The sequence below is a fragment of the Apis cerana genome, linkage group LG11, assembly GCF_029169275.1.
Source record: "Apis cerana isolate GH-2021 linkage group LG11, AcerK_1.0, whole genome shotgun sequence".
NCBI classification, from domain to species: Eukaryota; Metazoa; Arthropoda; class Insecta; order Hymenoptera; family Apidae; genus Apis; species Apis cerana.
The window spans coordinates 544,749-569,953 of NC_083862.1; the positions used below are offsets into that span (position 1 = coordinate 544,749).

A 25,205-nucleotide genomic window follows, 5' to 3' on the forward strand; every position below is an offset into this window, starting at 1 on the left:
ATATATATATATAATATATATATATATATTAATTACTTACATTTGTATTTAAAAAATCTATAATTCTTATATGGTATACATTTATTTACATGTATAGAAAGAAAATTTGTACAATTATAAAATTTACCATCAACGATATTGTGGACAATGTTGTTTTATTATTGACCTTGAAATATCTACATGACCTATTATAGAAAAATAAAATTGTTAATAAATTTTTTCTTAATATTATTTATAATTAAAAATATTATTATTACCTAATTGTAATTCTATGTATAAGGCTAACATTATTACATGTATAGGAATATCACAATCAGGACCTTTTGACATCCAAACCTAAAATATTTGTTAAAATCATCAATTAATGATAAATATAGTATATGTTATCAAAATAATTTATATATAGATCTACATAATGTATATATAATGTATACAAAATGTATACATATAAAAGCCAAATTCTAATTACCTGTTTTAAAGTTTCTCCAGACTTATCAAGTTCGCCACGAATAGCATAGGCTACAGCTAAATTGTAACGGAGTACAGCAATACCCGTAGGGACTGTTGTTGGATACCACACTATGAATAAATTATTATTAATAATTTCATATGATTATATAAAATTATACATAAAATAAAAAAATTTTAATAATATGTTTACTTTTTATAGGTTTTGAAATAACCTCATCAGATTTTTCTTTGTCTTTATCTTGAATTTCAGGAATAAGTACAGAAGTATTTAAGTCTTGAATATTTTCTGGTTTAAGATATTCAATAGCTTCACTAATTTTATCCATTAATATCAAACTTTCTGCTGCATAAAGATTTCCCAACATTCTATATGCTCCAGGTAATTTATTAATATGTAATAATGCTTTAGCATGTTCAAGTGCAATAACATAATCACCAAGACATAAACATACGTAAGCACTTGCAGCCAAAACACTAATTTTTAAATTTAATGCCTCAATAGCTATAGTTTGAGACATTAAAGTAGTATGTTGAGTGCCTAAAATATTTTTAATGCAAATATTATATTATATATCTGTAAATTTGATTATAATATAAAATATTGTTCAAATACCTAAATTATGACCAGCTGTTAATGATAGAGATACTGTTTGTGGATTGTGAGCAATTGTAATTGGTACATTAAGTTCATTATTACTTGGTAATAAAAATAATGCATTCTTTAAACACAAAGATGCAAATTCCAATGTTAATTGTGGTATAGCAGAAGGAAAACCTTCAGGATGATATTTTATATCTTTGGAAAGAGAGGAAGCTAAAATAATTTTTCTATTAATTCCTGAACCAACAACTTTTTGTACTAAATCCTTTCTTCGTTTTGGAATATTAAAATCGACTTCATTTGTCTGAAAAATAGTAAAATAATAAATAAAATTCTAAAAAAAATTATTTGATTTTTTTGAATTTTTTATTACAATTTAATTAATATAAACATATAATGATATATTTACCGGTTTATGACAATAAATACAACATTCGGCAATTCTTAACCATAATTTAGGATTATTATGAAGCTTTTGTGAAGCATCCATAAAACAATCAAAAGCTACTGATGCTTGTCCTGCATGCAATAAAGATACACCTAAACTATACATTAATTCATAATGTTTATTCCCACCAAGAGTACACAATGGTTGCAAAGATAAAGGATCTATATAAAAACAATTTTTCTTTTTCAATTATTATTTGCAATTTCTTATATAAAAAATTTTTATATAAAAAATTCTTATATAAAAAATTATAAAATAGAAATTAGTTATAATTACCACTATCTTTCATTTGTACACTTTCTAGAGCACATTTATTTTCATGTAAAGCTTTTCTTAAATAAAAACATGCCAAATTTGGTTTACCCATAGCAAGATGTAAACATGCCATATTATTATAATATAACACAGCAGAAGATTCTCCAGTAGTTCTAAAAAAATTTAAATATAATAAATAAATTATTATTATAAAATAAAATTTTTCAATGATTATAAATCTAACATACTTAAAATCTAAATTTTCTGATGTTATAGAATTTAATAATTTAATAGCTTTCTTGTAATTTCCTCTTAAATATTCAAGATTAGCTTTTAAAAATACAGTTGATATATTCTGAAATTAAACAAAATTAAATACAAAATATGATTCATAATATAAAAATATAAGATCTAAAAATATAAAATCTAAAAATATCTTACTACAGGTGTACCCAAAGAAACTAATGTCTTCCATTCCCTTTTACATAATTTCAATTGATGCATCATAAGGTATATTCTAGCTTTGCATTTTAATAATTTTAATTTGAATGCATCTGTAGCTGTATCAACTTCTTTTTTCGGCTCCTTTTGTTCCTTTATAGATTTAATTATACCCTCTTTGTCAACAGATGAAATTTTAGAATTATCTGTAGATATAAGTTGACTTTCTATATAATTAATTAAAGATAATGCTGCATCTGGTTGTTCTGTTATTATATGTAATTCTATCAAAAGAAGACATACTTTGTGTGCTAATGATTCTTCTGAAAAAAAAAAATAATAATAAATAGATTAAGTTCAATATTAATTTATGCTTTAATAAAAATTTTCATAATTAATATATTATTTACCCATAGGTTCTATGAAAGCAAATAATCTATTCATAATTTGAAGTGCAGCATTATATTGTTTTGAATGATATAATAAAACTGCTTGATTATACCTCATAACACATTTTTCAATATCATCTATGGTTTCAGTTGAATCAATTGTAGACATTTGTCCACATATTGCATTTAAACTTTTTCTTAATAATTCTGTTTTTTTTAAATCATTTTTATAACATTCTACTACAACTTTATTATGCATTACTTTTAAATCTTTAGGCCTAAGAGTTTCTAGTTTATTTAAATATGATAAACAATTAGCATATGAGCCTTTTTGAAATTCAGATAATGCATTTTGAGCCAATTCACGTTCTTGTTCTGTTATTACTCCAGGACCAATATCTTTATTCTGTAGTTCAGATGTTTCACTCATTTTTATTTATTACACAGCAATATTTATCATGTTTTAAACGTTTTTGAATTTCACAAATTTATATACAACAATTAAAGCTAAATAATTTTTCATATTTTCATATTTGACATTTATGGAGGTTAAACTTGTATCAAAAAGTTAGAAAATTCTAACTATTCTTCTATAAAAAAAATGTTTAATTTAAATTTATTAAATATAAATAATATTAAAATAACATTTAATTAAAAATAATTATTGATTTAATCCAGGTAAATTTAAAAATTAAATTCTTAACAACAATAACAAAGTACAGAATAAACCTACCATTTTATGAGATTTTGTATCCTATGTTTTGATTTACCGATCGTGCAAGAAAGGTTTTGATATGCCCTCTATAAATTAAAGCTGAATTTAGGAATTATATTCAACATAATCATTAGAGTTGGTAAAGTCAATTAGTCAATAGATATAGAAATATTTATTTTAGTTTGCTTTAAATACAAGATGTAATTTAAAAGCATTGGATGAAATAAATTGAGTAGGAATATATGATAAAATGATAAAATAAATAATATAGATTGCTTTATAAATAAAATAAATAAATTTAAATAACTCAATAATAAAAATATAAAACCATAAATATAATATTATGTTTTTGTAATATTATTAAATAATATTTTAACACAAATATTCAATTACAAATATTACAAATATTACAATATTATAAATAATGAAATACTTTCATTTTTTAAAAAATTATATTATATAATTATTGATTTCAATAAAAAAAAAATGAATATTAAAAATGAATATTAAATTTTAATTGATTCCTTTTCCAATTAAAAAATGTAACAAAATTTTTATTATAATAATTAAACAATATTGTAATAAAATTTTTTATTTATTAAATTAAATTTATTATGAACTGAAATATCTAAAACGACGATGAAATTTAAATATTAATTTACATATAATATAATAAAATTACATATATTATATTTATATTTATTTATTAAATTTTTATATTTTTAATATAATATATGGATTATTATAATTTATATAATATTACTTACTACTATTTATATAATATTATTTAGATGCAAATACATAATAATAATTTATTGATTTTAATAAAAATATAACGAAAATATACACAAAATTAAATCTTATAAGATAAATATGTTTTTAATATATAATTTGTATCAAATTTATATTATTATAATATTTAGGTTTTTAAAAGTGCCTTAATTAATAGATTTATGTTAAAGAAATCAGAATAATAGTACGATAAAAACATTATGTCCGATGGACCATGATTATTCATTTAAAAAATATAATAAAATATATATTAAATTGTTATAAACAATAATTATAATTATATATCTTTTAATAACTTAATTAAAATTGTATAATAGAGTTAATTAATAAATTTAAATCAAACTAATTTTTTCAACTCTTTTGTAATTCTTTTAGGTTATCTAAATGTAATTATTTCATAAATAACAAATTGTTTATTTAATTTTAATTTTTGCTTTAAAATTAAGTTTTAATTTTATTACATTATTATTAAATGAGTTATTATGTATAATTATTGTATTCACAACTTATTATTATCACTTAAAATAACATAAACAATGTCGGAAATAAAACATCAACAATTAAAAATATTGTCACAATTTTCATCTGAAAATCAGGTAAAATTTAAAAAAAAAAAAAATGTTTATAAGATAAAAATATAATACTTTATAAAATAATTAAATAATTGAAAAAAAATTCAATACTAGAATAATAAATATTGATAAATAAATAGATTTAACTTTTTTTTTATTAAAATGGTTCAATATTAGTATAATAATAGTAATAAAAAAATTGCCTTCAGAAATGAACATAATATGATTTCCTTTTTAATTACAGGAATATATAAATAAACTTCAAACTAATGATGAAATATGTTTATCTTCTATATATAATTCAAATATTGAAATACAAGTTAGAAGCAAAAATAAAAATTATAAAAATAATGTTGAATTTGATTTTATAAAATTAGAAAATATTTCTTTACAAAGTTTATCAAATTCTCAAAATGAATTAAAGATTAAATATACAGAACAAAATAATATAAAAATAAAAAATGAATCTATGGAATCTATAACTCATTTAAATAATAAAAATATTTCTGATGATTTTAAATTAATAACAATCAATAATGAAATTAATAAAGAAGATATGAAAGATAATAATATTCCTATTAAAGTAAAAAAAGGTTTTGTATTTGAAAAAAATATTTTTAGTCAACTTAAAGATAAATCATATAATTATGAAATTAAGAATGAAAATTTAAATGATGAAAATAATGATCCTGAAACTAAATTTATAACATCAATTAATCAAAATAAAATCAAGATCAACAGTTTAATTATGCTAAATAAACAAGTTAAATCATGTAATCAATGTTCAATGACATTTAGATACAAAAGACATTTAGATCGACATTTGGAAGGTCATCAAAAAAATAATTGTTCTCATTGCAATGCAAAATTTGCTAGACGCAAACATCTTGACATACATTTATTTCGTTCACATGGTGAAAGAGTAACAAAATATCCATATTCTTGTGATGTATGTTCTCGTAGCTTTCCTAAACGTATCTTATTAAATCGTCATCGTGCAAAACATAACTATGAAAATGGCAAAGTTTGTTCAGATTGTGGAGAAATGTTAAAAACAGAAGAAGATGATAAGAAACACAAAGAAAATTATTGTATAAGAAAACAATTTAAATGTAAAAAATGTTTACAAACATTTAGTATTGAACAAACATATACAGCTCATATCCAAAATCATAATAATCATAAATGCTCAAAATGTGATGTCACTTTTGCTTCTAAAAAAAAAGTGCATGAGCATTATAAAATGGTACATTCTTCAAAATTGAATCATAATCAAATATCAAATGGTAAGTTTTTTAAAACAAAATAATAAAAAATATATTAATAATTCATAAATATTGATTATTTTATAGGTATTTATTTTTGTGCTGATTGTAGAAATACTTTTTTAAAAAAAGATGATTATTCTCGCCATTTAAATTCTACATCACATCTTAATAAAATAAATAAAGAAATATCTCAAAGAAATATTTTTATATGTTTAATTTGTTCTAAGAAATTAATTTCACAAAGAGCTCTTGATCAACATGTTAGACGTATACATAAAAAAGAAAAAAGATTTACATGTAACATATATGGTTGTACATTTCAATGTGCAAGAAAATCAGACTTGGATAGACATAAACAGTTACATATAGAACAAAGAAACATTATATGTGAACAATGTGGTAAAACTTTTACTAGTGTTAGTATTCTTAATGATCATGTTCTTTATATACATAATAAGGAAAGACAATTTATATGTGAAGAATGTGGTAAAGCATTTAAACGAAATAGTTTATTAAAAAGACATAAATTATCTCATCAACAATATCGACCATTTGTTTGTATGCAATGTAGTACTGCTTTCAAGAGATCCCATCATCTTTCTCGCCACATGGAAACTTGTCATAGAATTACGCTTGAAAAGAAAAAGAAGGTAAGTTTAATTATATATTTCTATTTTATTTTCTAATCTGTTTATATCATTTAATAAAAATACACAATTAAATTATAATACAATATTTAATAGGTAGTAAAACTCATGAAAACAGAAGATGGTCATCTTGTTCCAATACCAGAAAAACCAAAAAATCTTAAACCCAAAAAATTAAAAATTAAAGCAGAATCTAATAATAGAAATTTAACATCAAATGATAAAACTTTATCTTTTCAAGATATGAATATTATTAATGAACATAAGGATTTAAATTTAGAAACACTATTATTTAATGATTTATATGAAAATTCAACACTATCATTAGAATTTAATTTATTACCAAATACAAATTCTGCCTCACAAGTTCTTTCATTAGTAGATATCAATGCAGAACAAATTGTGACTGTAGAAGTTACTAGTCCAAAAACATTAATAATGAATGATGTTATAGATCAATTTGAAGTAAATTATAATGAAATATTAAATTTCAATTATCGAGATTCAGAATTTGAAAATGCAATTCTAAATACAGATCAAAATTTATATGATCATGTAAATTATTCTGGATTATCATTAGAAACTGTAGAAGGAACATCACTTTTTTTGGATTCAAATATTAACAAAGATACTTTACCAATAGAAAATTATTTAAATCAATCATTTCCATCGTTTTTAAATCTTTAATCATAATTGTAAGATATTTAATTTATTATATTTAGATAAAAAATTTTAGCATTAATTTAATTTATAAATGTGTATATGAAATGCATACCTTATTTTTTAAAAATAATTAAATTTTAAATCGCGGCAATCAAAAATGTGATATTTTTTAAATTAAATATTTTATAATATTTAAATATTGTCAAAATTTATTATGCATTTAATAAGTAGAATGATTATATAATAATTTTTCTAAATTTTTATTTATTATTTATATTAATGTATGTATGTAGATTAGTATATATAGGATCTTTTAAAAACATGGACACATCAATTGACTGAATATTCCTGAAATAATTTCAAGCAATATTTTTCTTTGCAAAAGTTTTTTATGGCTTTTTTTTTTTTATGGCTTTGTTAACGACTTATTAACAAAAAACTGAGCATCATAGAGCGCATAAAGTAACAATATTGAATACATAATATTAAATATGAACAAATCCAAGCAATATATATTTTATATATTTTATATATATATATAAAATATAAAAAAATGTATTGAATATAAAAAATATTTTTGTTGTATTTTATTTTCTTATTAAAGTCGAATTATATCTTATTTAAAAATAATATGGTACATGTCGAATTTATTTATTATTAAAATAAAATAAATAATATTAAATGTGATATAAAAAGATAAATATAAAACTTTTTTAACAAATGAATGATAAATAATATATATTCGACGGAAGGGAAAAAGAACAGGATAAAATAGAAAAAAAATATTCTGTATGAATGTCCTATGATACAAATAACAATTAATTACTTTCATTGTTCCTGAATAAGATTTTATTCATTATTCTTAAATAATATATTAATAATATATTAATATATAATAATAATATATATTATTTAATATATTTTTTTCAATAATTTTTAAAAAAATATTTCTTATATTCAATAGATTTTTCAATTTTTATATATTATTTGAATTTATTTAATGCTATATGCTGATATTTAATATATTGTGAGTTACAATTTAATTAATCTATATGCGTGATCAGTTTTTTGTTAATTTATTAACAAAGTTATAACAAAAGTTTTTATAAAAGAAAAGCTTGATGCTTGAAATTATAGCAGAAATCTCAATTCATTCTCCAATTAATCAGTGTTTCAACATTTTTGAGATACACTGTATATTATAGAAATATCATCACTCTTTTAATTGCTAAAAAAAATATATTTTTTGAATATAGTGTTTGTCTTTCATTTAATGGCATCAATTAAAGACATGAATTTGTTATAGTTATATAATTACAAATTTTTATATTACAAGAATATATATTAAGTTTTTAAAGAAAAAAAATATTAATAACTAGAAAATTAAAAAATTAGAAAACTTTGTAATAACATTTCTCTATAATTATTATTATATTTCTCAACTCTTTTGAGTTATCTTGTTATTTTTATAAGATTTATAATTTTTGATAAATTGATATTTCACAAGACCATTGATATAAAGTTTTTTGTTTATATTGGACAGTAGTTATATATATTTATTATCTATTATCTATTAAAATAGAAGAAATATTTTCCTTTAAAATTAATATAAAATCTAAATAGATTTATAAATAATAAAAATAAGTATATTAAAATAATTAAGCAATATTTGACAATATATAAAAGTATCAATTATAGTGCAATTAAATAATTGTTAATATAAAAAAAATAATTATAAATTATATTCTATATATTCATATAAATTATATAAATTTTTATTATATAAAAAATAAACATTTATGATTATTGAATTTTTATCAAAAATAGATATTTTATAAACACTTTTAGTGAATATTCATGTCTATTTTTTGTATATATTTATTTTTTTTTTTGTATCCTTCTACATCTGATCATAATACATTATTATAAAATTTGTTATAAAATAATAAGAAATAATCCAATTAATTTTCTTTCTTCATTACTAGTATTAGAGTAAATGATTAATTATCTATTAATTTATCTTCTTCTTAAAGTATAAACCCATTTAAAAGTAAAATTCTCATGAATTGCTCTTAAAAATTATTCTTTGTAAGCAAACACTGCGTTGAAAATGATTTTTTGAAGTTATTTTTAACACAGTACTTAAATATTTGTGAAGAATATTCTTAAAAAACAACTTGCGCGAGTTTTATTCTGAAATAGTTTCATACTTTTAAAAATTACATTTTATATATATATTTAGAAAGTTAATATCAAAATGTATGTTAACAAAGTTTTACATAATGATTTATACAAAAAATATATTATAACATATACATTTTTAATTTTTTATAAACTTTTTTAACACTACATTTTAATATTTTATATGCTTAAAAATTTTCCTGTTGTAAAATTCAAAATACAAGATTTGTGAATAAAGTTTAGGTAAAATTTTATTAACACTATGACTTTTTTTGATTTGTTTATATGTTATTAAAATTATCAAATTTGTACAACTTACTTGTTTTTATACCCATATTCTTTATAGTCATTTTAAATCAACGATACTTAAATAATGTATTAATATATTTCACAATATTTAGCTTGTCTTTCACTTTAATTTCATTTTAAATTTTTCTCACGAAATAAATCTGTATAAAAGGACACTTAAAACTGCTGCAGTTGCTCCACCAATTAAGCTCCATGTAAATTTTGATGAATTTTTATTCTTATTTCCTTTCTTTAAATTTTTTAAAGATGTATTGTTATTTTTATGTGCACCTAACATTTTACGATATAAATTCTTTTCATGCTGAGCATCCTTAGCATTTTTTTCTTTTAAAATAGCTAATTCCATCTGAATAGCTTTTGTTTCTGGCTCCAATTTTGCTGCTTGAAGCAATGTTTGATATGCTAATGCATGTTCTCCTTTATAATGCAAAATTTTTCCTAGAATAATTTAATATTAAATAATTTTATATTAAAATATTTAATATACAAAATTTGCTACTATATATAAAATATATTTGTAATACTACCTTTTCTAAATAGAGCCTTTACATTTTGAGGTTGACAACTCAGAACACTTTCTACACTTTTCAATGCTGCATCATAAGCTTGTGTTTTCATTTGTGCAGCTGCTAAATTATTATATACTTTCATACGATCCTCTAACAAAGCTTGCAATTCTGCATCAGTAGTATCTTCTGCTTCACTTTGATAGGGTGTACGACTTTCTGTTGGTAACAAAAATTCTAATGCTCTCCGGTAACATTGAATTGCAAGTGTTGGTTCATTACGAGTAAACCACCAATTCCCACGTTCTCGTTTTTTATTGCTTTAAAAAAAAAGACAATAATCAATCACAAATTTAAGCAATAAATATGTAAAAAATAATTACCCAATTTCTTTTCGCTGATTAGCATTAAGAGTTTCTATTTCTGCTTCTAATTCACTTGATTTTAATTCAACTGTATATAAAATAGTTGCATTAGATGGAATATTTGGTTCTTTTCCTAGAGAACCATAAGCAAATCTTGGATCAACTTCAATTTCAGCAATTTCATTCACATCCATTAATGCAATTGCTAAATCTAATCCCTATAATTGAACAATATAATAAAAATATTATTGTAATAATGTTAAAATATCAATATTTATTATTAAAAAATGTACAATTATTATATTAATTTTTAATAATAATACAATAATAATAATATATAATAATTTTTAAAATAATATTTAACACTATAAGAAAATAATAATCACACAAAAAATCTTTAAAATATTATTAAATAAATAGATATATATTTTAAAAAATTTGAAAATAAGATTTAAAAAAGAATTCAATACCTGAATCAATTCAACATCTCCTAATTGAATTTTAAGATCTTCATACTTTTCAACTATTGTATTATCTTTTAATTTGCCAATAATTTTTAAAGTACACATATCAGATCTATTTGGTCGTGTTCCATTTTTTCCATTTTTTATAACTTTTTTTTTAAGCTGTCCATTTCCTAAAATATCTATCCACTCTTCAGGTGGATGTTCATTTAAAGTTGCTTTTGTCATTGGTTCATTTGGATCTACATCAAAGTTTAATTCTTCATTAATGAAATCAGCTTGAGTTGTTCCTGACTGATTAGATTCATCTTCCATCTTCAAAAAAATTCAATAAATTATTCAAATTTATATATCAATTTTATATAAACAAAAAAATATAATATACTTTTAAAAAATATTTATAAAAGTAAATCATAAATGGTAAATTCACATTTTATTAAGGAATTAAAAATTATTCTTATTTCACACAGAAAAAAATTTCAGTCTTAATAAAATGCATGCTTAAAAATTAATTTTCAAGTTGCAATACCAAATATGTCATTTATATTTTAAAATGATGTGTTATTAATTATAAAAAATATTAAATGATAAAATTGAAAATTTCGTATTTTATTTGACAAATCAACACATGTAACGAATATTCAATAAACAGTAGAAAAATGCATACTCATTCGATGAATCGAAGAAATTTGAAGTAAGATAAATATTACTATTTCTTATTATACCACATAATTCAGTTTTTAGATTGATTTTCCTCTAAAAATACATACCTTGTTATTTTCAAAAGTTTGAATAGTCATTAGAAATGTTTTAAAATAATTTATGTTTCGCAATACACACGATATCAGTTGACTTCACTTATTACTTGAAATAAGCATTAGTAAAATATCGAAAATATTTAATCGATAATCGAATTTTTTTAAGCCATTTGATTACGTAAATATATATGAATTAATTAGTTTCATTCAATTGCTCGATTCAATTATTGAGATAAATTTACGACAAGTAAATATTTTTGTTTTATGAATTTTACAATGTATAAGTAACCTAATAGTGATATGTATGAATCATTAATTTTTATTACTAATGAAATTGAAACAAGACACTATCATTTTGCATTTTTTTAATATCTAATAATTTTTAATTTTTTATAAAATAATAAAAAAAAATATATTAAATTCATTCTACTTACAATAAAATAAATTTACTTATGATACTTACAAAATAAAACAAATCAATTTTTATTTTTTTGTATAAATATTATTCTATAATAACAAAAAAAAAAAAAATAAAATAACAAGATATATATATATATTATAACAAATATATTTATAATATTGAAACTTCTATATTATATACTTCTATATTTATAATATCTGTATTCTTATATTATTTCCTATATTTATATTATTAAAATTATATTAATTCATATATTAATTTTTTTATTATTTTATTTTATATATCATTTAAATATATTACTTTAATTATTTATTTATAAATAAAAATATAATATTGAAAATAAATATAAGATGATAATTAATTTTTTTTAATATATTATATATAATATATTGTATATATTGTATATATATCAAAATTTGATTATATATAAAAAAAAGAATTTTTTTTAATTGATTTTAATTAATGAATTGAATTTATATTTCTCAAATAAAAAAATATATAATTATATAATATTTTGTCCTAATTTTTATAATAATATAAATTAATAATATGTTTTGTAATTCTAAACTTATAATATATATTTGTTATGTGCAAATAGATAACAATAAAGATAACCAATTGAATAATCCCACATTTCTAATATAAGCGCATGCGTAAGGGATCCACGTTCGATTATATACTATATATACACTATATATTACATTTCATTCTGGTAGAATATACCTTAGTCTTGATCTGGTTAATTTCTGGATAAAAATATTTTTTATTAACAATGAAATTGCTTTTATTAGTGGGAACAGTATTAGCGATGTTTTGTACAACCGGTAATGCTGATAATACGAAAGGCCCAAAAGTTACAGATAAAGTAAGTAAATTAATTATGCCGGTATAATTCATTATTTGATTTAATTCAAAAATAAAAAAAATATATATAGTTTTTAAAAAATCGTTTATTGTCTTATCATTTGGATATATTTCTATTTATTTTTGATATTTAAATTTAGAAAATTTTTTTAAAATAAATTATAGATATAGTTATACAATTTATATACAATTTTATATTTTTTAGTTATTTATGTATATATATACATATGTAGAATATAAGAAAAAATATATTTAAATTTGTTTACATATTGAATATTTTTACATGCTAATTTGTGATTATGTGATTATAATTTAATTTTTTTTATATGCTGTGAAATTAAATATAACAAAATCTACATATGTAGGTATGGTTTGATATTAATATTGATGGTAAATATGAAGGAAGAATTGAAATTGGACTTTTTGGAAAAACAGTTCCAAAAACAGTTGAAAATTTCATTGAATTATCTAAAAAACCTCAAGGAGAAGGATATAAGGGTAGTAAATTTCATAGAGTCATTAGTGAATTTATGATTCAAGGAGGAGATTTTACAAAAGGAGATGGAACTGGAGGTTTGAATTATGATATGATATTATGATATTATTTATTCACATTATTTATTTCTATATATATTTTGAAATTACATTTTATTTAATATGAAATTGTAACTGAATAAATTTAAAAAAATTTTTAAATAATTAAAATATTTATAATATTTGAAATATTTAACAATTTGTTTAATACATTTTATTATAATTTTATCCATCAGGACATAGTATTTATGGTAGTCGTTTCAAAGATGAAAATTTCAAATTAAATCATTATGGTGCTGGATGGTTATCTATGGCAAATGCTGGAAAAGATACCAATGGTTCTCAGTTTTTTATTACTGTAAAACAAACTCCATGGCTTGATGGTAGACATGTTGTATTTGGCAAAGTAATTAAAGGAATGGTATGTAATTATTTAAATATAATTAAATTTAAAATATAAATTTATATTATTTATATATTATTTAAATATAATCTATCATCTTATTTTTTACATATTTATCATGAAAATAATTTTATACAGGATGTAGTAAGAAAAATTGAAAATGTAAATACTGATACACGAGATAGACCAATAAAAGATGTTATAATTGCTGATTGTGGTGCAGAAGTAGTAGCAAATCCTTTCAGTGTATCAAAAGAAGATGCTACAGATTAAATATATTTTCATTTTTATAATAATAAAAATTAATAATTTTTAACTACCATATGCTAAAAAAAATTCTAATATCATAATCTTTTTTACTAAATATTCAGAAAATATAATATTTGAAAATTTATTACAAAAATTATTTAAATATTACTTGCATATTTTAATAAATTTTGTTATAATATTGTTGAAATATTTTAATCAATTAAAAATTATTAAAAAATACATAACAAAAATTTGTTTTATAATTATACATTATTTTGTAAATCGTAAATAATAAATAAATATTAAACATATGGAGTTAAAAAATATTGTTTTAAACTTTCTTGTCTTATTTCAATTTTCATAAAACCATATATATATATATATATAATAAATTTTATATATACTTATAATCACATTTTTTCAAATAAACTTAAATTGTTTATAATGTTTTATTTTATTTCATTTCTTTTATAACCATATTTATTGTCACAGATAATACAAATGTGATAAAAATAAATGAAATACATTTGACATAGTGTTATGCATAGAAATATTTCATTAATGTTGTAATATATAATACCAATACCTTTCACTTTAAAGTTCATGACATTCTCACAAATAATTTCCTCATTCATTTTTATAGAACATTTATTGAACATTTGTATAAATCACAATCAATAAAATAATTAATAAGGGAATTTTATTATATATTTTTATTAATTTTCGTATATATAACATGATAAATAGATATAAAATATTAAAATAATTTTGAATTAAATAATGTAGATATATAATATATAATAATTAGATATATAAAATATTAAAATAATATAGTAGTTGTTGAAAGATGATAAAAATAAACATGTTATAGAATAATCATTTTGAAAAATTTGAAATTATACTATTTTATTTTATTTTATAATAATAGTTTCTTGTATTATACAGTCATATCATATAATTGCTACTATTCTTCAATATTTGTTACATAAATAGTTGATAAATTGATAAAATTATTAACTTAAGCATATTTTTTTAAAAATTATCTATATAGGTTGTAAGATTTTTATAATAAATATCTTATTTATTTTATGTATTTCATTATATTATTGAAAATATCATGTATTTATTTTAAAAAAGAATACGAAATGTTTTTTTTAAGAATTTTGTTTTTCTATAATTGTTTTAATATCTAAAATGATTTAATCTTTATTCTATATAATTTTTTCTCTCAGACAACTTTCGATCAGTTCGATGCAGTCTCATTCAAATGTAGACTTAGATAAAAATATAATTTTTTAATATATCATACAACACTAGTGATTTCAATATACTATGTACTTCATGTGTTATAACCTTAGTGTGAAATTTAAATAAATTGTTTATTTTTATCAATTATAATTTTCTTATATGTAATTTTTTTTTATTTTTTGTATGTTACAATATATTTATTGTTTAATTAAATATAACAATTGTTAGTCAAATTTTTGTATCAAAATACTACATTGATTATTGAAATTAACTAAAACTTGATTTTAGTGTTAGATTACTATTTAAAAAATGTTTCAAACAAAATCTATATTATTTTATATTATATTTTTTTTATTTTTAATGTTGTTTCTTTTATTCTACATACTTGGAATTGTTCGTTATATTACGGATTTTGAAGAAAATACTTGCGATATGACATATATGTTTGAATATCCACAATATGTGGTACGTAAATATAATATTTAAAAAATAGATATATATATATATATAAAATATTATAATATATTATATAAATATAATATATATAAAATATTAATCTATATATTTTTTATTTTAATTCTTTTTAATTGTAAATCTATTTTATATATTATTTTATTAAATTATAACAATTATTTTGTAAATTACAACAATCATATAATAATAATTTTATAATTTTATGATATAATTATATAATAATTTTAAAAAAATTTATATTTAACAAAATTACACATTAAATTATTATGATTGAAATTGATTTTTGAATTGTAAAAGATTTTTATAAATTTTCTTCAAACTTAAATAATATTTTTATTAATCTTTTTTTTGAATATTTATAATAGACCTTATTTATATTATTTCAAACTAATTTATAAATTAACTTTATTTGTTATTATTATTTGTATTATTACTATTATTATATTAATAAATTAATTTAAACTTAATTTGTAAGTATAATATAAAAAATATTAATTTTAATAATTAACATACAATAGTTTTTTCCTTTAATAAAAATCTTTTATTATAAATACTTGAAAAGAGAATCTCCTTAAATAATGAAATAGAAGAACGATACCCAAGATATGGATTATATGCATATGGAGAAGGTTTTGTTACTGAAAAACTTAGAAGAATGTACTTCTCAGGAATACCTGTACTTTTTATACCTGGCAATCTTGGATCTCATGAGCAAGGTTTTTAGAATCTGTTATTAGAAGATTTTAATTTGATTTGAATCTAGTGTTAATAATTCTGTTGTTTTTAGTAAGATCTCTTGCTTCTGTCAGTTTGAGAAAAAGTTTAAAAGATAGGACTCCATTTCATTTTGATTATTTTACTGTTTCAATAGGCAAAGATTATTCTGCTTTATATGGAGGTATGAATAAAAAGAATATATAATTACAATGTATATTCTATATATATTATAATTCTATTATATATAAAATAATAATTTTATTAATCAGTAATCATTTTACTTATTTATTTTTTTTCATGTATTTTTTAAATAATTCATATATAATTTATTATTAGTCAACCTGTTAATTAAATATTTTCTTAGTAATCTTAATAAGCTTAATAATAAAGTTTTAATAATATATATTATTATTATAGTAGAAAAAATTATTTAAAATGTTATCCTTTATAGCATATTTCAAATTCACTAAAATCAATAAAGAAAGAGTTAATAAACAGGTTGATTCCTTTTAAATAATTAAAAAGAATAAATAATAATTTATTATAATTAATTCAAGGTGTATTGATTGAAGAAACAATGTATGTTTCATATTGTATACAAAAAATATTAAGTTTATATAAATCTAAAATAGATAACATTGTGCTTATAGGACATTCAATGGTAAATACATTTAATATTATTATATTTATTTCGGTAAAGATATTATATTATTTCTTTATTTTTAGGGAGGTATTATAGCTAAAGGTTCTGTTTTGATGACTCCAAATATAAATGCTAGTGTTGCAAGTATTATTATTACTTTAGCTACTCCTCATACACCTACATTAGCATTGGACTATACTTTTGTTAATTATTATAAAAATTTAGAAAAACGCTTAAATGATATAAAAGATGCAGGAATAAATGTGATATCAATAGGAGGTGGACCACGAGATACACTCATAACATCAACACAAATTTTAGATCCTACAGCAGATATTAATGTTATTTCTAATGTTATACCAGATGTTTGGAAATCTGTAGATCATCTTAGTATTTTATGGTGTAAACAATTAGTATTATCTATTGTGCATTCATTATTTGATTCTGTTAATTATGCTCAAAAACCACCTAAAATATTTTCTACAACTAATGAAAGAATGCAAGCATTATCATATCATTTTTATCATGTAAGAAAGTTTTTTAAATCATCTTCATCTATAAAAGTATTTAAACTATAAAAATTAATTTTACAGCGTACTTCTGGAAAAAGATTATATTTTTATAAAGAAATAATACAATTTGAAACTGATGGTGAATGGATAGAGAATATTCAAAGACATTATACATGGAGTAATAAAAATTCATTTAAAAAAACATCTTCTATTTATCTTATGATTAGATTAAGTGGACAACCAGATTATTTAACTATTGATACTAAAAATTTAGAATCTAAAGATTGGTTATTTGCATGTACAGCATCTAATATACAAGGACAATCAAGAATTTGGTAATATTAAATTATTGCTTTTAATTAAAAATTATAAATTTATTAAAATATTATTATAAAAAAAATATTCTATATTTAATTTAGCAATTGGGGTTGGAACTTGACAAATAAAACAAGAATTTTATCAGATCCTTTACACCGTATAAGAAAAACTGTTGATTTAAATTTGCAAGAGATAAAATATCCTGGTGTAACACATATTGTAATAAGAATTACACCAGAAAATTTAGAAAAATATGTTACAATAAATGTAGATTTATATTCTTATGATACAAGATTTATATTTATTAAGAATAATCTATTTTTATTGAAAAATTTATTTATTTTACCTCAAATAAAAAAATCTCATCCTGGACATATTAGATATTATGCTAGTTTTGATAATTTTGTAGATGTTATTGCTGTTGAACTTAAAGCATCTGGATGTACGGATCCAAAACATGCAATTGTTGAATTAATAGAACCATGGAGTATTGGAGTTACACAAATTCAATTTTTTACAGTTATGTGAGTATAACTAAATTTTTTTTTTAATTTTAAATTATTAAAATTTTTTAATATTTTAGAGATAATGGACCAAAAATGATGAAAATTCAAACTAAAAATAAGTATTCTAATATTTCTCCAAATTTAAGAATAACTCTAGATCCTGCATGTTCATATGTAATTAATATTCAAAAAGGTGGAATTATAGATCAAATATCTTGTATTGTAAGAGATCGCTGGTATTTATTGTATACAACAATTATTAGTTTACTTTTGTTATTTTTGTCTACAAGAATCAATCATGGCCATAATCAAACTCCAATAATAATAATTACGATATTTCTGTCGTTTTGTTATAATTTAATATTTGAATGTTTAATTGCTTTGGCAATTATTTGTGTATTTACTATTGGACTCTGCTGTTGCATTATATTCTTTGGCTCAGTAGCTCATAATATTGCTGTGAGGTAAAAAATTATAATTATATTAATATTATAATATATTTATATTATAAAAAATTTTTTATGTTATTCAATTTATAAATTTTTTTTTAGATTTCTAGCACGTGTAATAACTTTTTCAACAACATGGTCAGATTGGCTGCTTGGAGGATTAAATCAATTACCATTTATTACTACAATTCTTGTTTTATCTTTAATTCCAGCAACATGTGGAGCTTTAGCTATGTTAATTTCTATTTTTCTTTATTTTTTAAATTTGACGAAAATGTATGAAGATTATTTAGAAGAACTTTTAATGGCTTCATTACAACATTTTAATTGGATAAGACACTTTAGAAGTACAAAAGATAATTCTGAAGATACAAGACAAAAAATATTCAATCATCTTATTTTTTTTATACTTTGGTGTTTTACTGCTATTCCAGCTGTACCATCTGTACTTGTTTGGGCAAAAAATTTCAGGTTTGTAATTAATTATTCAAAAAATATAAAATATGGGTATTCAGTATTAAAATTATTACTGTAAATTTGTTTTAGTTACAATATGAAACTTTCTTCGGAAGATTCTTTATTACTTCAAAGCTGGATAATTTTAGTAACATGTAGTACAATGGGATGGGTGCAGCTTCCTTCTAATAATCATAAAAGTCGATCTCAAATATTATCAAGTATATTATGTTTTTTAGGTTGGGTAGTACTTTTAATGGGAGCAGCACCTCATCCACCTTTTTATCAATATTGTATACCACCTATTGTAGCAGGAACTATTAGTATTATTGCATTAAATTTCATTTTTTCTTAGAATATTATTTATTTAAAATAATACTTTAATCTAATTTTCCTGTTTACATCAGTTTTATGTACATCTAAATTGTATATATTGTGTTTGTATAAAAATATTTATATTTAGAATATGTATAATAATATAATAATTATATTGAAATTTATTCCATTAAACTTTTAGTTATTCGGCGTAACAAATTATGTTGTCTTACAATCCTGACTATTGTTTTTTGTCTTTAAAAGAAGACATGTTTTTTTTATTTTTAAAAGAAAAAGTGCTTATAAAAAATGTGCAAAAACTTTATCTGTTAAACTGCATACGTTACAATATAATATTTAGGCCCCAAATATAAAAAATATAATATAATAAATAATATATAAATATAATAAATTAATAAAAATTTGACATTTTATTTCAATGTTCAGAAAATGAAAATAATATTACATATTATTATACTCAAATATTTTTCGCTTAATACATATAAATACAAAGTATAACTTAAAATTATCTGAGATTAACAACTATGAGTCAAATTTATAATAATTCGTTTTGATTCTAATCATTTACAAATTTGACTTGAAGTTCAGATTGAATGAATTATAATATATAATATATATAATTATATTATTAATTTATAATAATATATATAGTTATATAAAATAATTTGTATTATTATAAATAAAATATCTATATACACATTACAAGTTAATATTTTTTATTTAATTTATATTAAATAATTGGGAAATATTAAAATATTTTATTATACAGCAAACAATAAATTTATTGTTTATCGGAAAAAGATATACAGTTTTAACATTTTTATATGACCTATTTAACATCACATTTATTGTATCATTTTTATTGTATTATTGCTATTTTTAATATTTTATATGTCTGTCTTAAATTCATTAACTAAAAAAATTTTTTTATTCTTATTTTTAATTTTAGTTAATTTTATTTAATTAATCAACAATTGTTTAAATAACAAACTAAATTACATCAAATTGATAGAAAAAATTGAATTCAACTTTATATAGATATATGATCTATTTACTGTTTACAAGATAATGATATACACATTTATGTAAATTAATGGGACCCAAAAATAATCATGATATATGCAATTATTATAGAAATATGGCAGTAACCTAATTTTACAAATTAATAATATAATGCCCACTCATTTTCTTGTAGAAATGTATCAACTACTTCCTTCATTGCTAAATTAGGGATTAATTGATCCTGAGTCAAACGAACTCTAGTAACTGGATCAAAGTGTCCCACCCTTTGTAAATGTTCTTCAATGTCTTTTCGTTCATATGTAATTCCACTTGGTGTTATTACAGGTTCTTGTAAAATTTCAAAACTAATTTTTCCACATAAATAATCAGGTACTTCTCTTTTCTATTCCACATATTCATAAAAATTTCAGATAATTATTTTTTTTCATATGCAATTAAAAATTTCAAAAATAATCAAGAATATAAACTCACCCTTCTTCTTTCATCCACTTTTGCAAATAAATCATTAAGGTGAGCCATACATGTATCTCTTTTTTCTTCTATCTCTTCTTTTTTCCTTGTAAATTCAATAGATGAGGCTTCTCCTTCACTTTTACTATCTGCATCTTTAACTGCTTCTTGTTCCTTTAAAGCAGCTAAACTTCGTTCAGCATCTTCTACTATCAATTGATTCAGATATGATTGTAATTCAATATCTTGAGCAATTCTCTGTTCTTCTCTCAATTGGAAACAACGTTTTCGTGCTTGCCTTAAAATGCTGGTCATATCATCTCCATAGTTTAATTTTTGTTCCTTGGCCAAATCCACAGCTACATTATCGTTGAGATGTGTAATCATGAGAATGGCAAATTTCACATTGCCATAAAAACCATGAATACCATAAAAAAAAATATTCACAAGATACTTCCATATTTCACAATAATACATATATTGTACAATAAAATATTATATAATATATATATAAATATATATATATATATAGACAAGATAATCTAATCTTTAAATGCTGTCATAGATGAAATTTCATTCTAAATAAATATTATTTTCATACAACTTTTTTCAATGATAGCTTTTAAAGATTAAGATAACATATAAAAAAAGATATGGCATATAAAACAATATTAACAAATAAATAATTTTTTTATTAAAAAATATTTTGCAAAATGCAATTTAAATATATAATGTTTACTTTGATTACATGAAATAAGTAAAATGATTTTATAATGAAATGATAAAATGAAAAATTTAAAATATTAAAAAAAAATATTAATATATATAATTTATAATTATTTTATAAAAATTATGATGAAATATTTTCCTATAAATAAATTTTTGTAAGAAGCATATTATAATAAGAAGCCAATGAAATTTCAAAACAAAAATATAGCGACATACCTCTTTGTAAATGTTTCACAGCTTCATCGAAGAGTTCCATTTCGAGCAGAGCTAGACCCAAGAAAAAATGACCCTTCACCAGACATGGATCGATATCGAGAGCACGTCTGCAGTCTAGACAGGATGATTCCCATCGTTTCAATTTCAGGTTACACAGCGCTCGGTTCGTAAAATATAGTGCTTGGGTTGGATTTTTAATCTGCAGGAATGAGATGCAATGTCGTAACTTGCCTGCATAGATTCATAGTAGCACTCACAATTGCTTTGGTGTAGCAGTGTGCAGCATCCTCATATTTGTGAAGATTGAAAAGTCGATTTCCTTCTTCTTTTAACTCTTTGTCAGAGAGGTTGGCGGTTGTATACATTTTACTCATCTTGGCAACAAATTTTGTGCCGTATTAAACGCTCTTCTACATATGAAGTCTCGTTGGATTATTTACTAATATTTCTTATAAGAAAAAATAGTCGAATTGTAAACAAATCGACTAACAAAATATTGTATAACCTTAACCTTAATGACATATACGTTCTTCCATTTTCCTTGTGAGTTTGTCAGTCATTAACTAAAATGTAATAAAGAAGTACGTAGTAAATAAAACTAGGAGGAAGTTATCTTTCGATATAAAGTCTGATTTTCAAAAAATATTTAATATGAAAATATTTTAATATTTGTCCATTTCTAAATATTGTAATATTTTTTAAAAATATTTTTGTCCTGTATAATACTTTATTTATTTATTTATTTTCCTTTTTCTTTTGAAATTTACAGAGACATTTTCATCCTATTTTTAACCATAATTTTGGTAAATTATAATTATCAATATAAAAAAAAACAGATTGATAAAAAAAAATTTTTAAATAATTAACATATTCATTTCAGAAATTAAAATTATTGTCATTTTTTGATTATAATACAATATATTTTTTGTGTATTTTTTGCGATGCAAAAAATTTTATTACATCTATTAATTGTTAAAATTTTTTTTTAATTTAAAATTATAGAAATACAAGTATATATGTTTATATTTATAGAATTCATAGTTTGAAGTGTTATGTATTTGATATAATAACATTTATATAATCAGTTCATATAGTGTAATTAATTAATAAAAAAATGTAAAAAAAATTATTGAAAAATAATTTTATTTTTGTTTATTTTTTAAAATAATTATTATTTTCTATAAATATTATTATTTTCTTCAAACTATAAAATTAATTATATTTTTTAATTATTTTACATACTGCTATATATTATTAATCTTAGATATACTATATATACAGATAGGTTTGTTTGTTATAGAGTGTCTATTATATTCAGCAATAATTCCTATTTTATGTTTAAAAAATTCTAACATTTTTTTTGCAATCAATCTATTATTTTCATGTACATCTGAATGTTTTAAAAAATCATTCACCTATAAAATAAAATAATTATTTATTATAATAAAAATTTTTTTATAATAAAAAATAAAAAATTAAAATTACCTTCATCCATCTGCATTCAGAAATTTCTTTTTCACATTTTTTAATATCGAAATTAAGAGGAGTTAAATAAGCAACCATATATATATCAGAACAATTAAATGAATAGTCATGAATATGTCTAAAACTTATTATACACTTAAAAATAGTTTGTATACCAGTTTCTTCTAGAATTTCTCTTTTCACAGCTTCTTCTAAATTTTCTCCTTTAATAAAAAAATTTGAAAGATAAAAATATCATATAATATGTATATATATAATATAATGTTAATTAAATTTATTGTAATAATTTATAAAAAATTATATACCTGGATTGACATAACCACCTGGTAATTTCCACATAGCTTTTTTGTTTACATATTTTTCTTTAAGAACTAAAACTTCTTGAGTTTCTTCATTATAAACAAACCCACCAATTCCTAAATTTGTATGTGCATAATGTGGAATATTACATTCTTCGTTAACTAACCATCGATAAAGCATAACATATTCTTGTTTTGCATGATGAAATTTAAATCCTTCTTTCACAAGTATTGGTATCCATTCTGAATGTGATAAATATACGCGAAACCATATTGTGCGTTTTTTATTTTGTATCCACTCTTGTAAAGATGCTAAAAAAATTATATATATATATATATTTATACATATTATATAATTATATATATACATATATATATATATATATATATATAATATATATATAATACAAATATTAATTTCCAATTGTTAGATTTTTTGATTTTGAGAAAATAATAATTTATGAATTTTTCTAATAATTTTTATATTACATACCTGCAAGACGATGAGCAAATACTTGAGACGTGCAAGATTCTTCATTTGAATCGATAGTTATGCCATTATAGTGATCATTATTCCCCTTAAAACATTTCGATGCCATAATTACAGAAAGATTACTATATGTTTTACGACGCAATATAGTGTAAAAGATAGTATGGTGTCTCACTAAAAATTGTTGTTTTAATTGTAACAACGTAATGAAGTTTTGAAGTTTCAATCCTACACATTGCAACATTTGAAAATATGAAATATAAACATTTTTAAGAATTTTTCAATGATGTTATTTACTATCATATTTTGTATAGATACGTAAATTAAAAGTTTTTATGTAACATGATTAAAATTAGTTTATCTTAATATGTGTAACGTTATCTTAATAATGTATAATGTTAGAATAAAAATTTCTAACCTAATATTTTTAAGGCAAAAGTATTTACAATAGAAGTATTATGTATAAAGATATCTTGCCTTTCGTATGTACATTTATAATGCAATATAATATTAATGTAAATTCATTATTTATTACTTA

At 20.2% G+C, this 25,205-nt stretch overlaps 7 protein-coding genes across 13 annotated transcripts; 3 read left to right on the forward strand and 4 right to left on the reverse strand.

Moving 5' to 3' along the window:
- Positions 1–41: 41 nt before the first annotated feature.
- LOC107994267 (CCR4-NOT transcription complex subunit 10) lies at positions 42–4,227 on the reverse strand. Its single transcript, XM_062081155.1, has 12 exons — positions 4,088–4,227; positions 3,339–3,406; positions 2,627–3,195; positions 2,217–2,539; positions 2,024–2,130; positions 1,797–1,948; positions 1,482–1,681; positions 1,085–1,376; positions 662–1,009; positions 470–579; positions 258–336; positions 42–185 (listed from the first exon to the last, which is right to left on the reverse strand). The coding sequence occupies exons 3-12, from the start codon at positions 3,033–3,035 to the stop codon at positions 130–132; spliced, it is 2,076 nt and encodes a 691-aa protein (XP_061937139.1). The 5' UTR covers positions 3,036–3,195; positions 3,339–3,406; positions 4,088–4,227; the 3' UTR covers positions 42–129.
- Positions 4,228–4,582: 355 nt separating this feature from the next.
- On the forward strand, positions 4,583–7,401 carry LOC107998485 (zinc finger protein ZFP2). Its single transcript, XM_062081154.1, has 4 exons — positions 4,583–4,708; positions 4,929–5,970; positions 6,037–6,602; positions 6,696–7,401. Exons 1-4 carry the CDS (start codon positions 4,649–4,651, stop codon positions 7,284–7,286), a joined length of 2,259 nt encoding a protein of 752 aa, XP_061937138.1. The 5' UTR covers positions 4,583–4,648; the 3' UTR covers positions 7,287–7,401.
- Positions 7,402–9,676: 2,275 nt separating this feature from the next.
- Positions 9,677–11,999, reverse strand: LOC107998581 (peptidyl-prolyl cis-trans isomerase FKBP8). 3 transcript variants are annotated; one of them, XM_017057920.3, is made up of 5 exons: positions 11,858–11,999; positions 11,094–11,402; positions 10,642–10,841; positions 10,280–10,578; positions 9,677–10,190 (listed from the first exon to the last, which is right to left on the reverse strand). In XM_017057920.3, the coding sequence occupies exons 1-5, from the start codon at positions 11,885–11,887 to the stop codon at positions 9,880–9,882; spliced, it is 1,149 nt and encodes a 382-aa protein (XP_016913409.1). In that variant the 5' UTR covers positions 11,888–11,999; the 3' UTR covers positions 9,677–9,879. The 3 variants fall into 3 exon arrangements, with proteins under 3 accessions (XP_016913409.1, XP_016913411.1, XP_061937177.1); XM_017057922.3 differs by having other exon boundaries at positions 11,094–11,329; positions 11,858–11,994; XM_062081193.1 differs by having other exon boundaries at positions 11,094–11,329; positions 11,755–11,930.
- A 50-nt stretch (positions 12,000–12,049) lies between these two features.
- Positions 12,050–14,761, forward strand: LOC107998582 (peptidyl-prolyl cis-trans isomerase 5). The gene is made up of 5 exons (XM_017057923.3): positions 12,050–12,092; positions 12,865–13,131; positions 13,496–13,703; positions 13,901–14,085; positions 14,206–14,761. Exons 2-5 carry the CDS (start codon positions 13,039–13,041, stop codon positions 14,338–14,340), a joined length of 621 nt encoding a protein of 206 aa, XP_016913412.1. The 5' UTR covers positions 12,050–12,092; positions 12,865–13,038; the 3' UTR covers positions 14,341–14,761.
- On the forward strand, positions 14,758–20,149 carry LOC107998595 (GPI inositol-deacylase). Of its 4 annotated transcripts, none has more exons than XM_017057945.2 (10): positions 14,758–16,029; positions 16,601–16,754; positions 16,826–16,936; positions 17,313–17,416; positions 17,482–17,925; positions 17,992–18,245; positions 18,330–18,752; positions 18,812–19,198; positions 19,286–19,654; positions 19,730–20,149. In XM_017057945.2, the coding sequence occupies exons 1-10, from the start codon at positions 15,874–15,876 to the stop codon at positions 19,992–19,994; spliced, it is 2,667 nt and encodes an 888-aa protein (XP_016913434.2). In that variant the 5' UTR covers positions 14,758–15,873; the 3' UTR covers positions 19,995–20,149. The 4 variants fall into 4 exon arrangements, with proteins under 4 accessions (XP_016913434.2, XP_016913435.2, XP_061937137.1 ...); XM_017057946.3 differs by having other exon boundaries at positions 15,890–16,029; positions 16,626–16,754; XM_062081153.1 differs by lacking the exon at positions 14,758–16,029 and adding an exon at positions 16,364–16,508.
- A 582-nt stretch (positions 20,150–20,731) lies between these two features.
- Positions 20,732–22,785, reverse strand: LOC107998594 (E3 ubiquitin-protein ligase CHIP). Its single transcript, XM_017057942.3, has 4 exons — positions 22,651–22,785; positions 22,394–22,592; positions 21,470–21,807; positions 20,732–21,380 (listed from the first exon to the last, which is right to left on the reverse strand). Exons 1-4 carry the CDS (start codon positions 22,765–22,767, stop codon positions 21,138–21,140), a joined length of 897 nt encoding a protein of 298 aa, XP_016913431.1. The 5' UTR covers positions 22,768–22,785; the 3' UTR covers positions 20,732–21,137.
- On the reverse strand, positions 20,732–25,111 carry LOC114577635 (uncharacterized). Of its 2 annotated transcripts, none has more exons than XM_028667060.2 (4): positions 24,671–25,078; positions 24,184–24,489; positions 23,879–24,081; positions 20,732–23,808 (listed from the first exon to the last, which is right to left on the reverse strand). In XM_028667060.2, the coding sequence occupies exons 1-4, from the start codon at positions 24,909–24,911 to the stop codon at positions 23,638–23,640; spliced, it is 921 nt and encodes a 306-aa protein (XP_028522861.1). In that variant the 5' UTR covers positions 24,912–25,078; the 3' UTR covers positions 20,732–23,637. The 2 variants fall into 2 exon arrangements, with proteins under 2 accessions (XP_028522861.1, XP_061937179.1); XM_062081195.1 differs by having other exon boundaries at positions 21,722–22,956; positions 24,671–25,111.
- Positions 25,112–25,205: the final 94 nt, after the last annotated feature.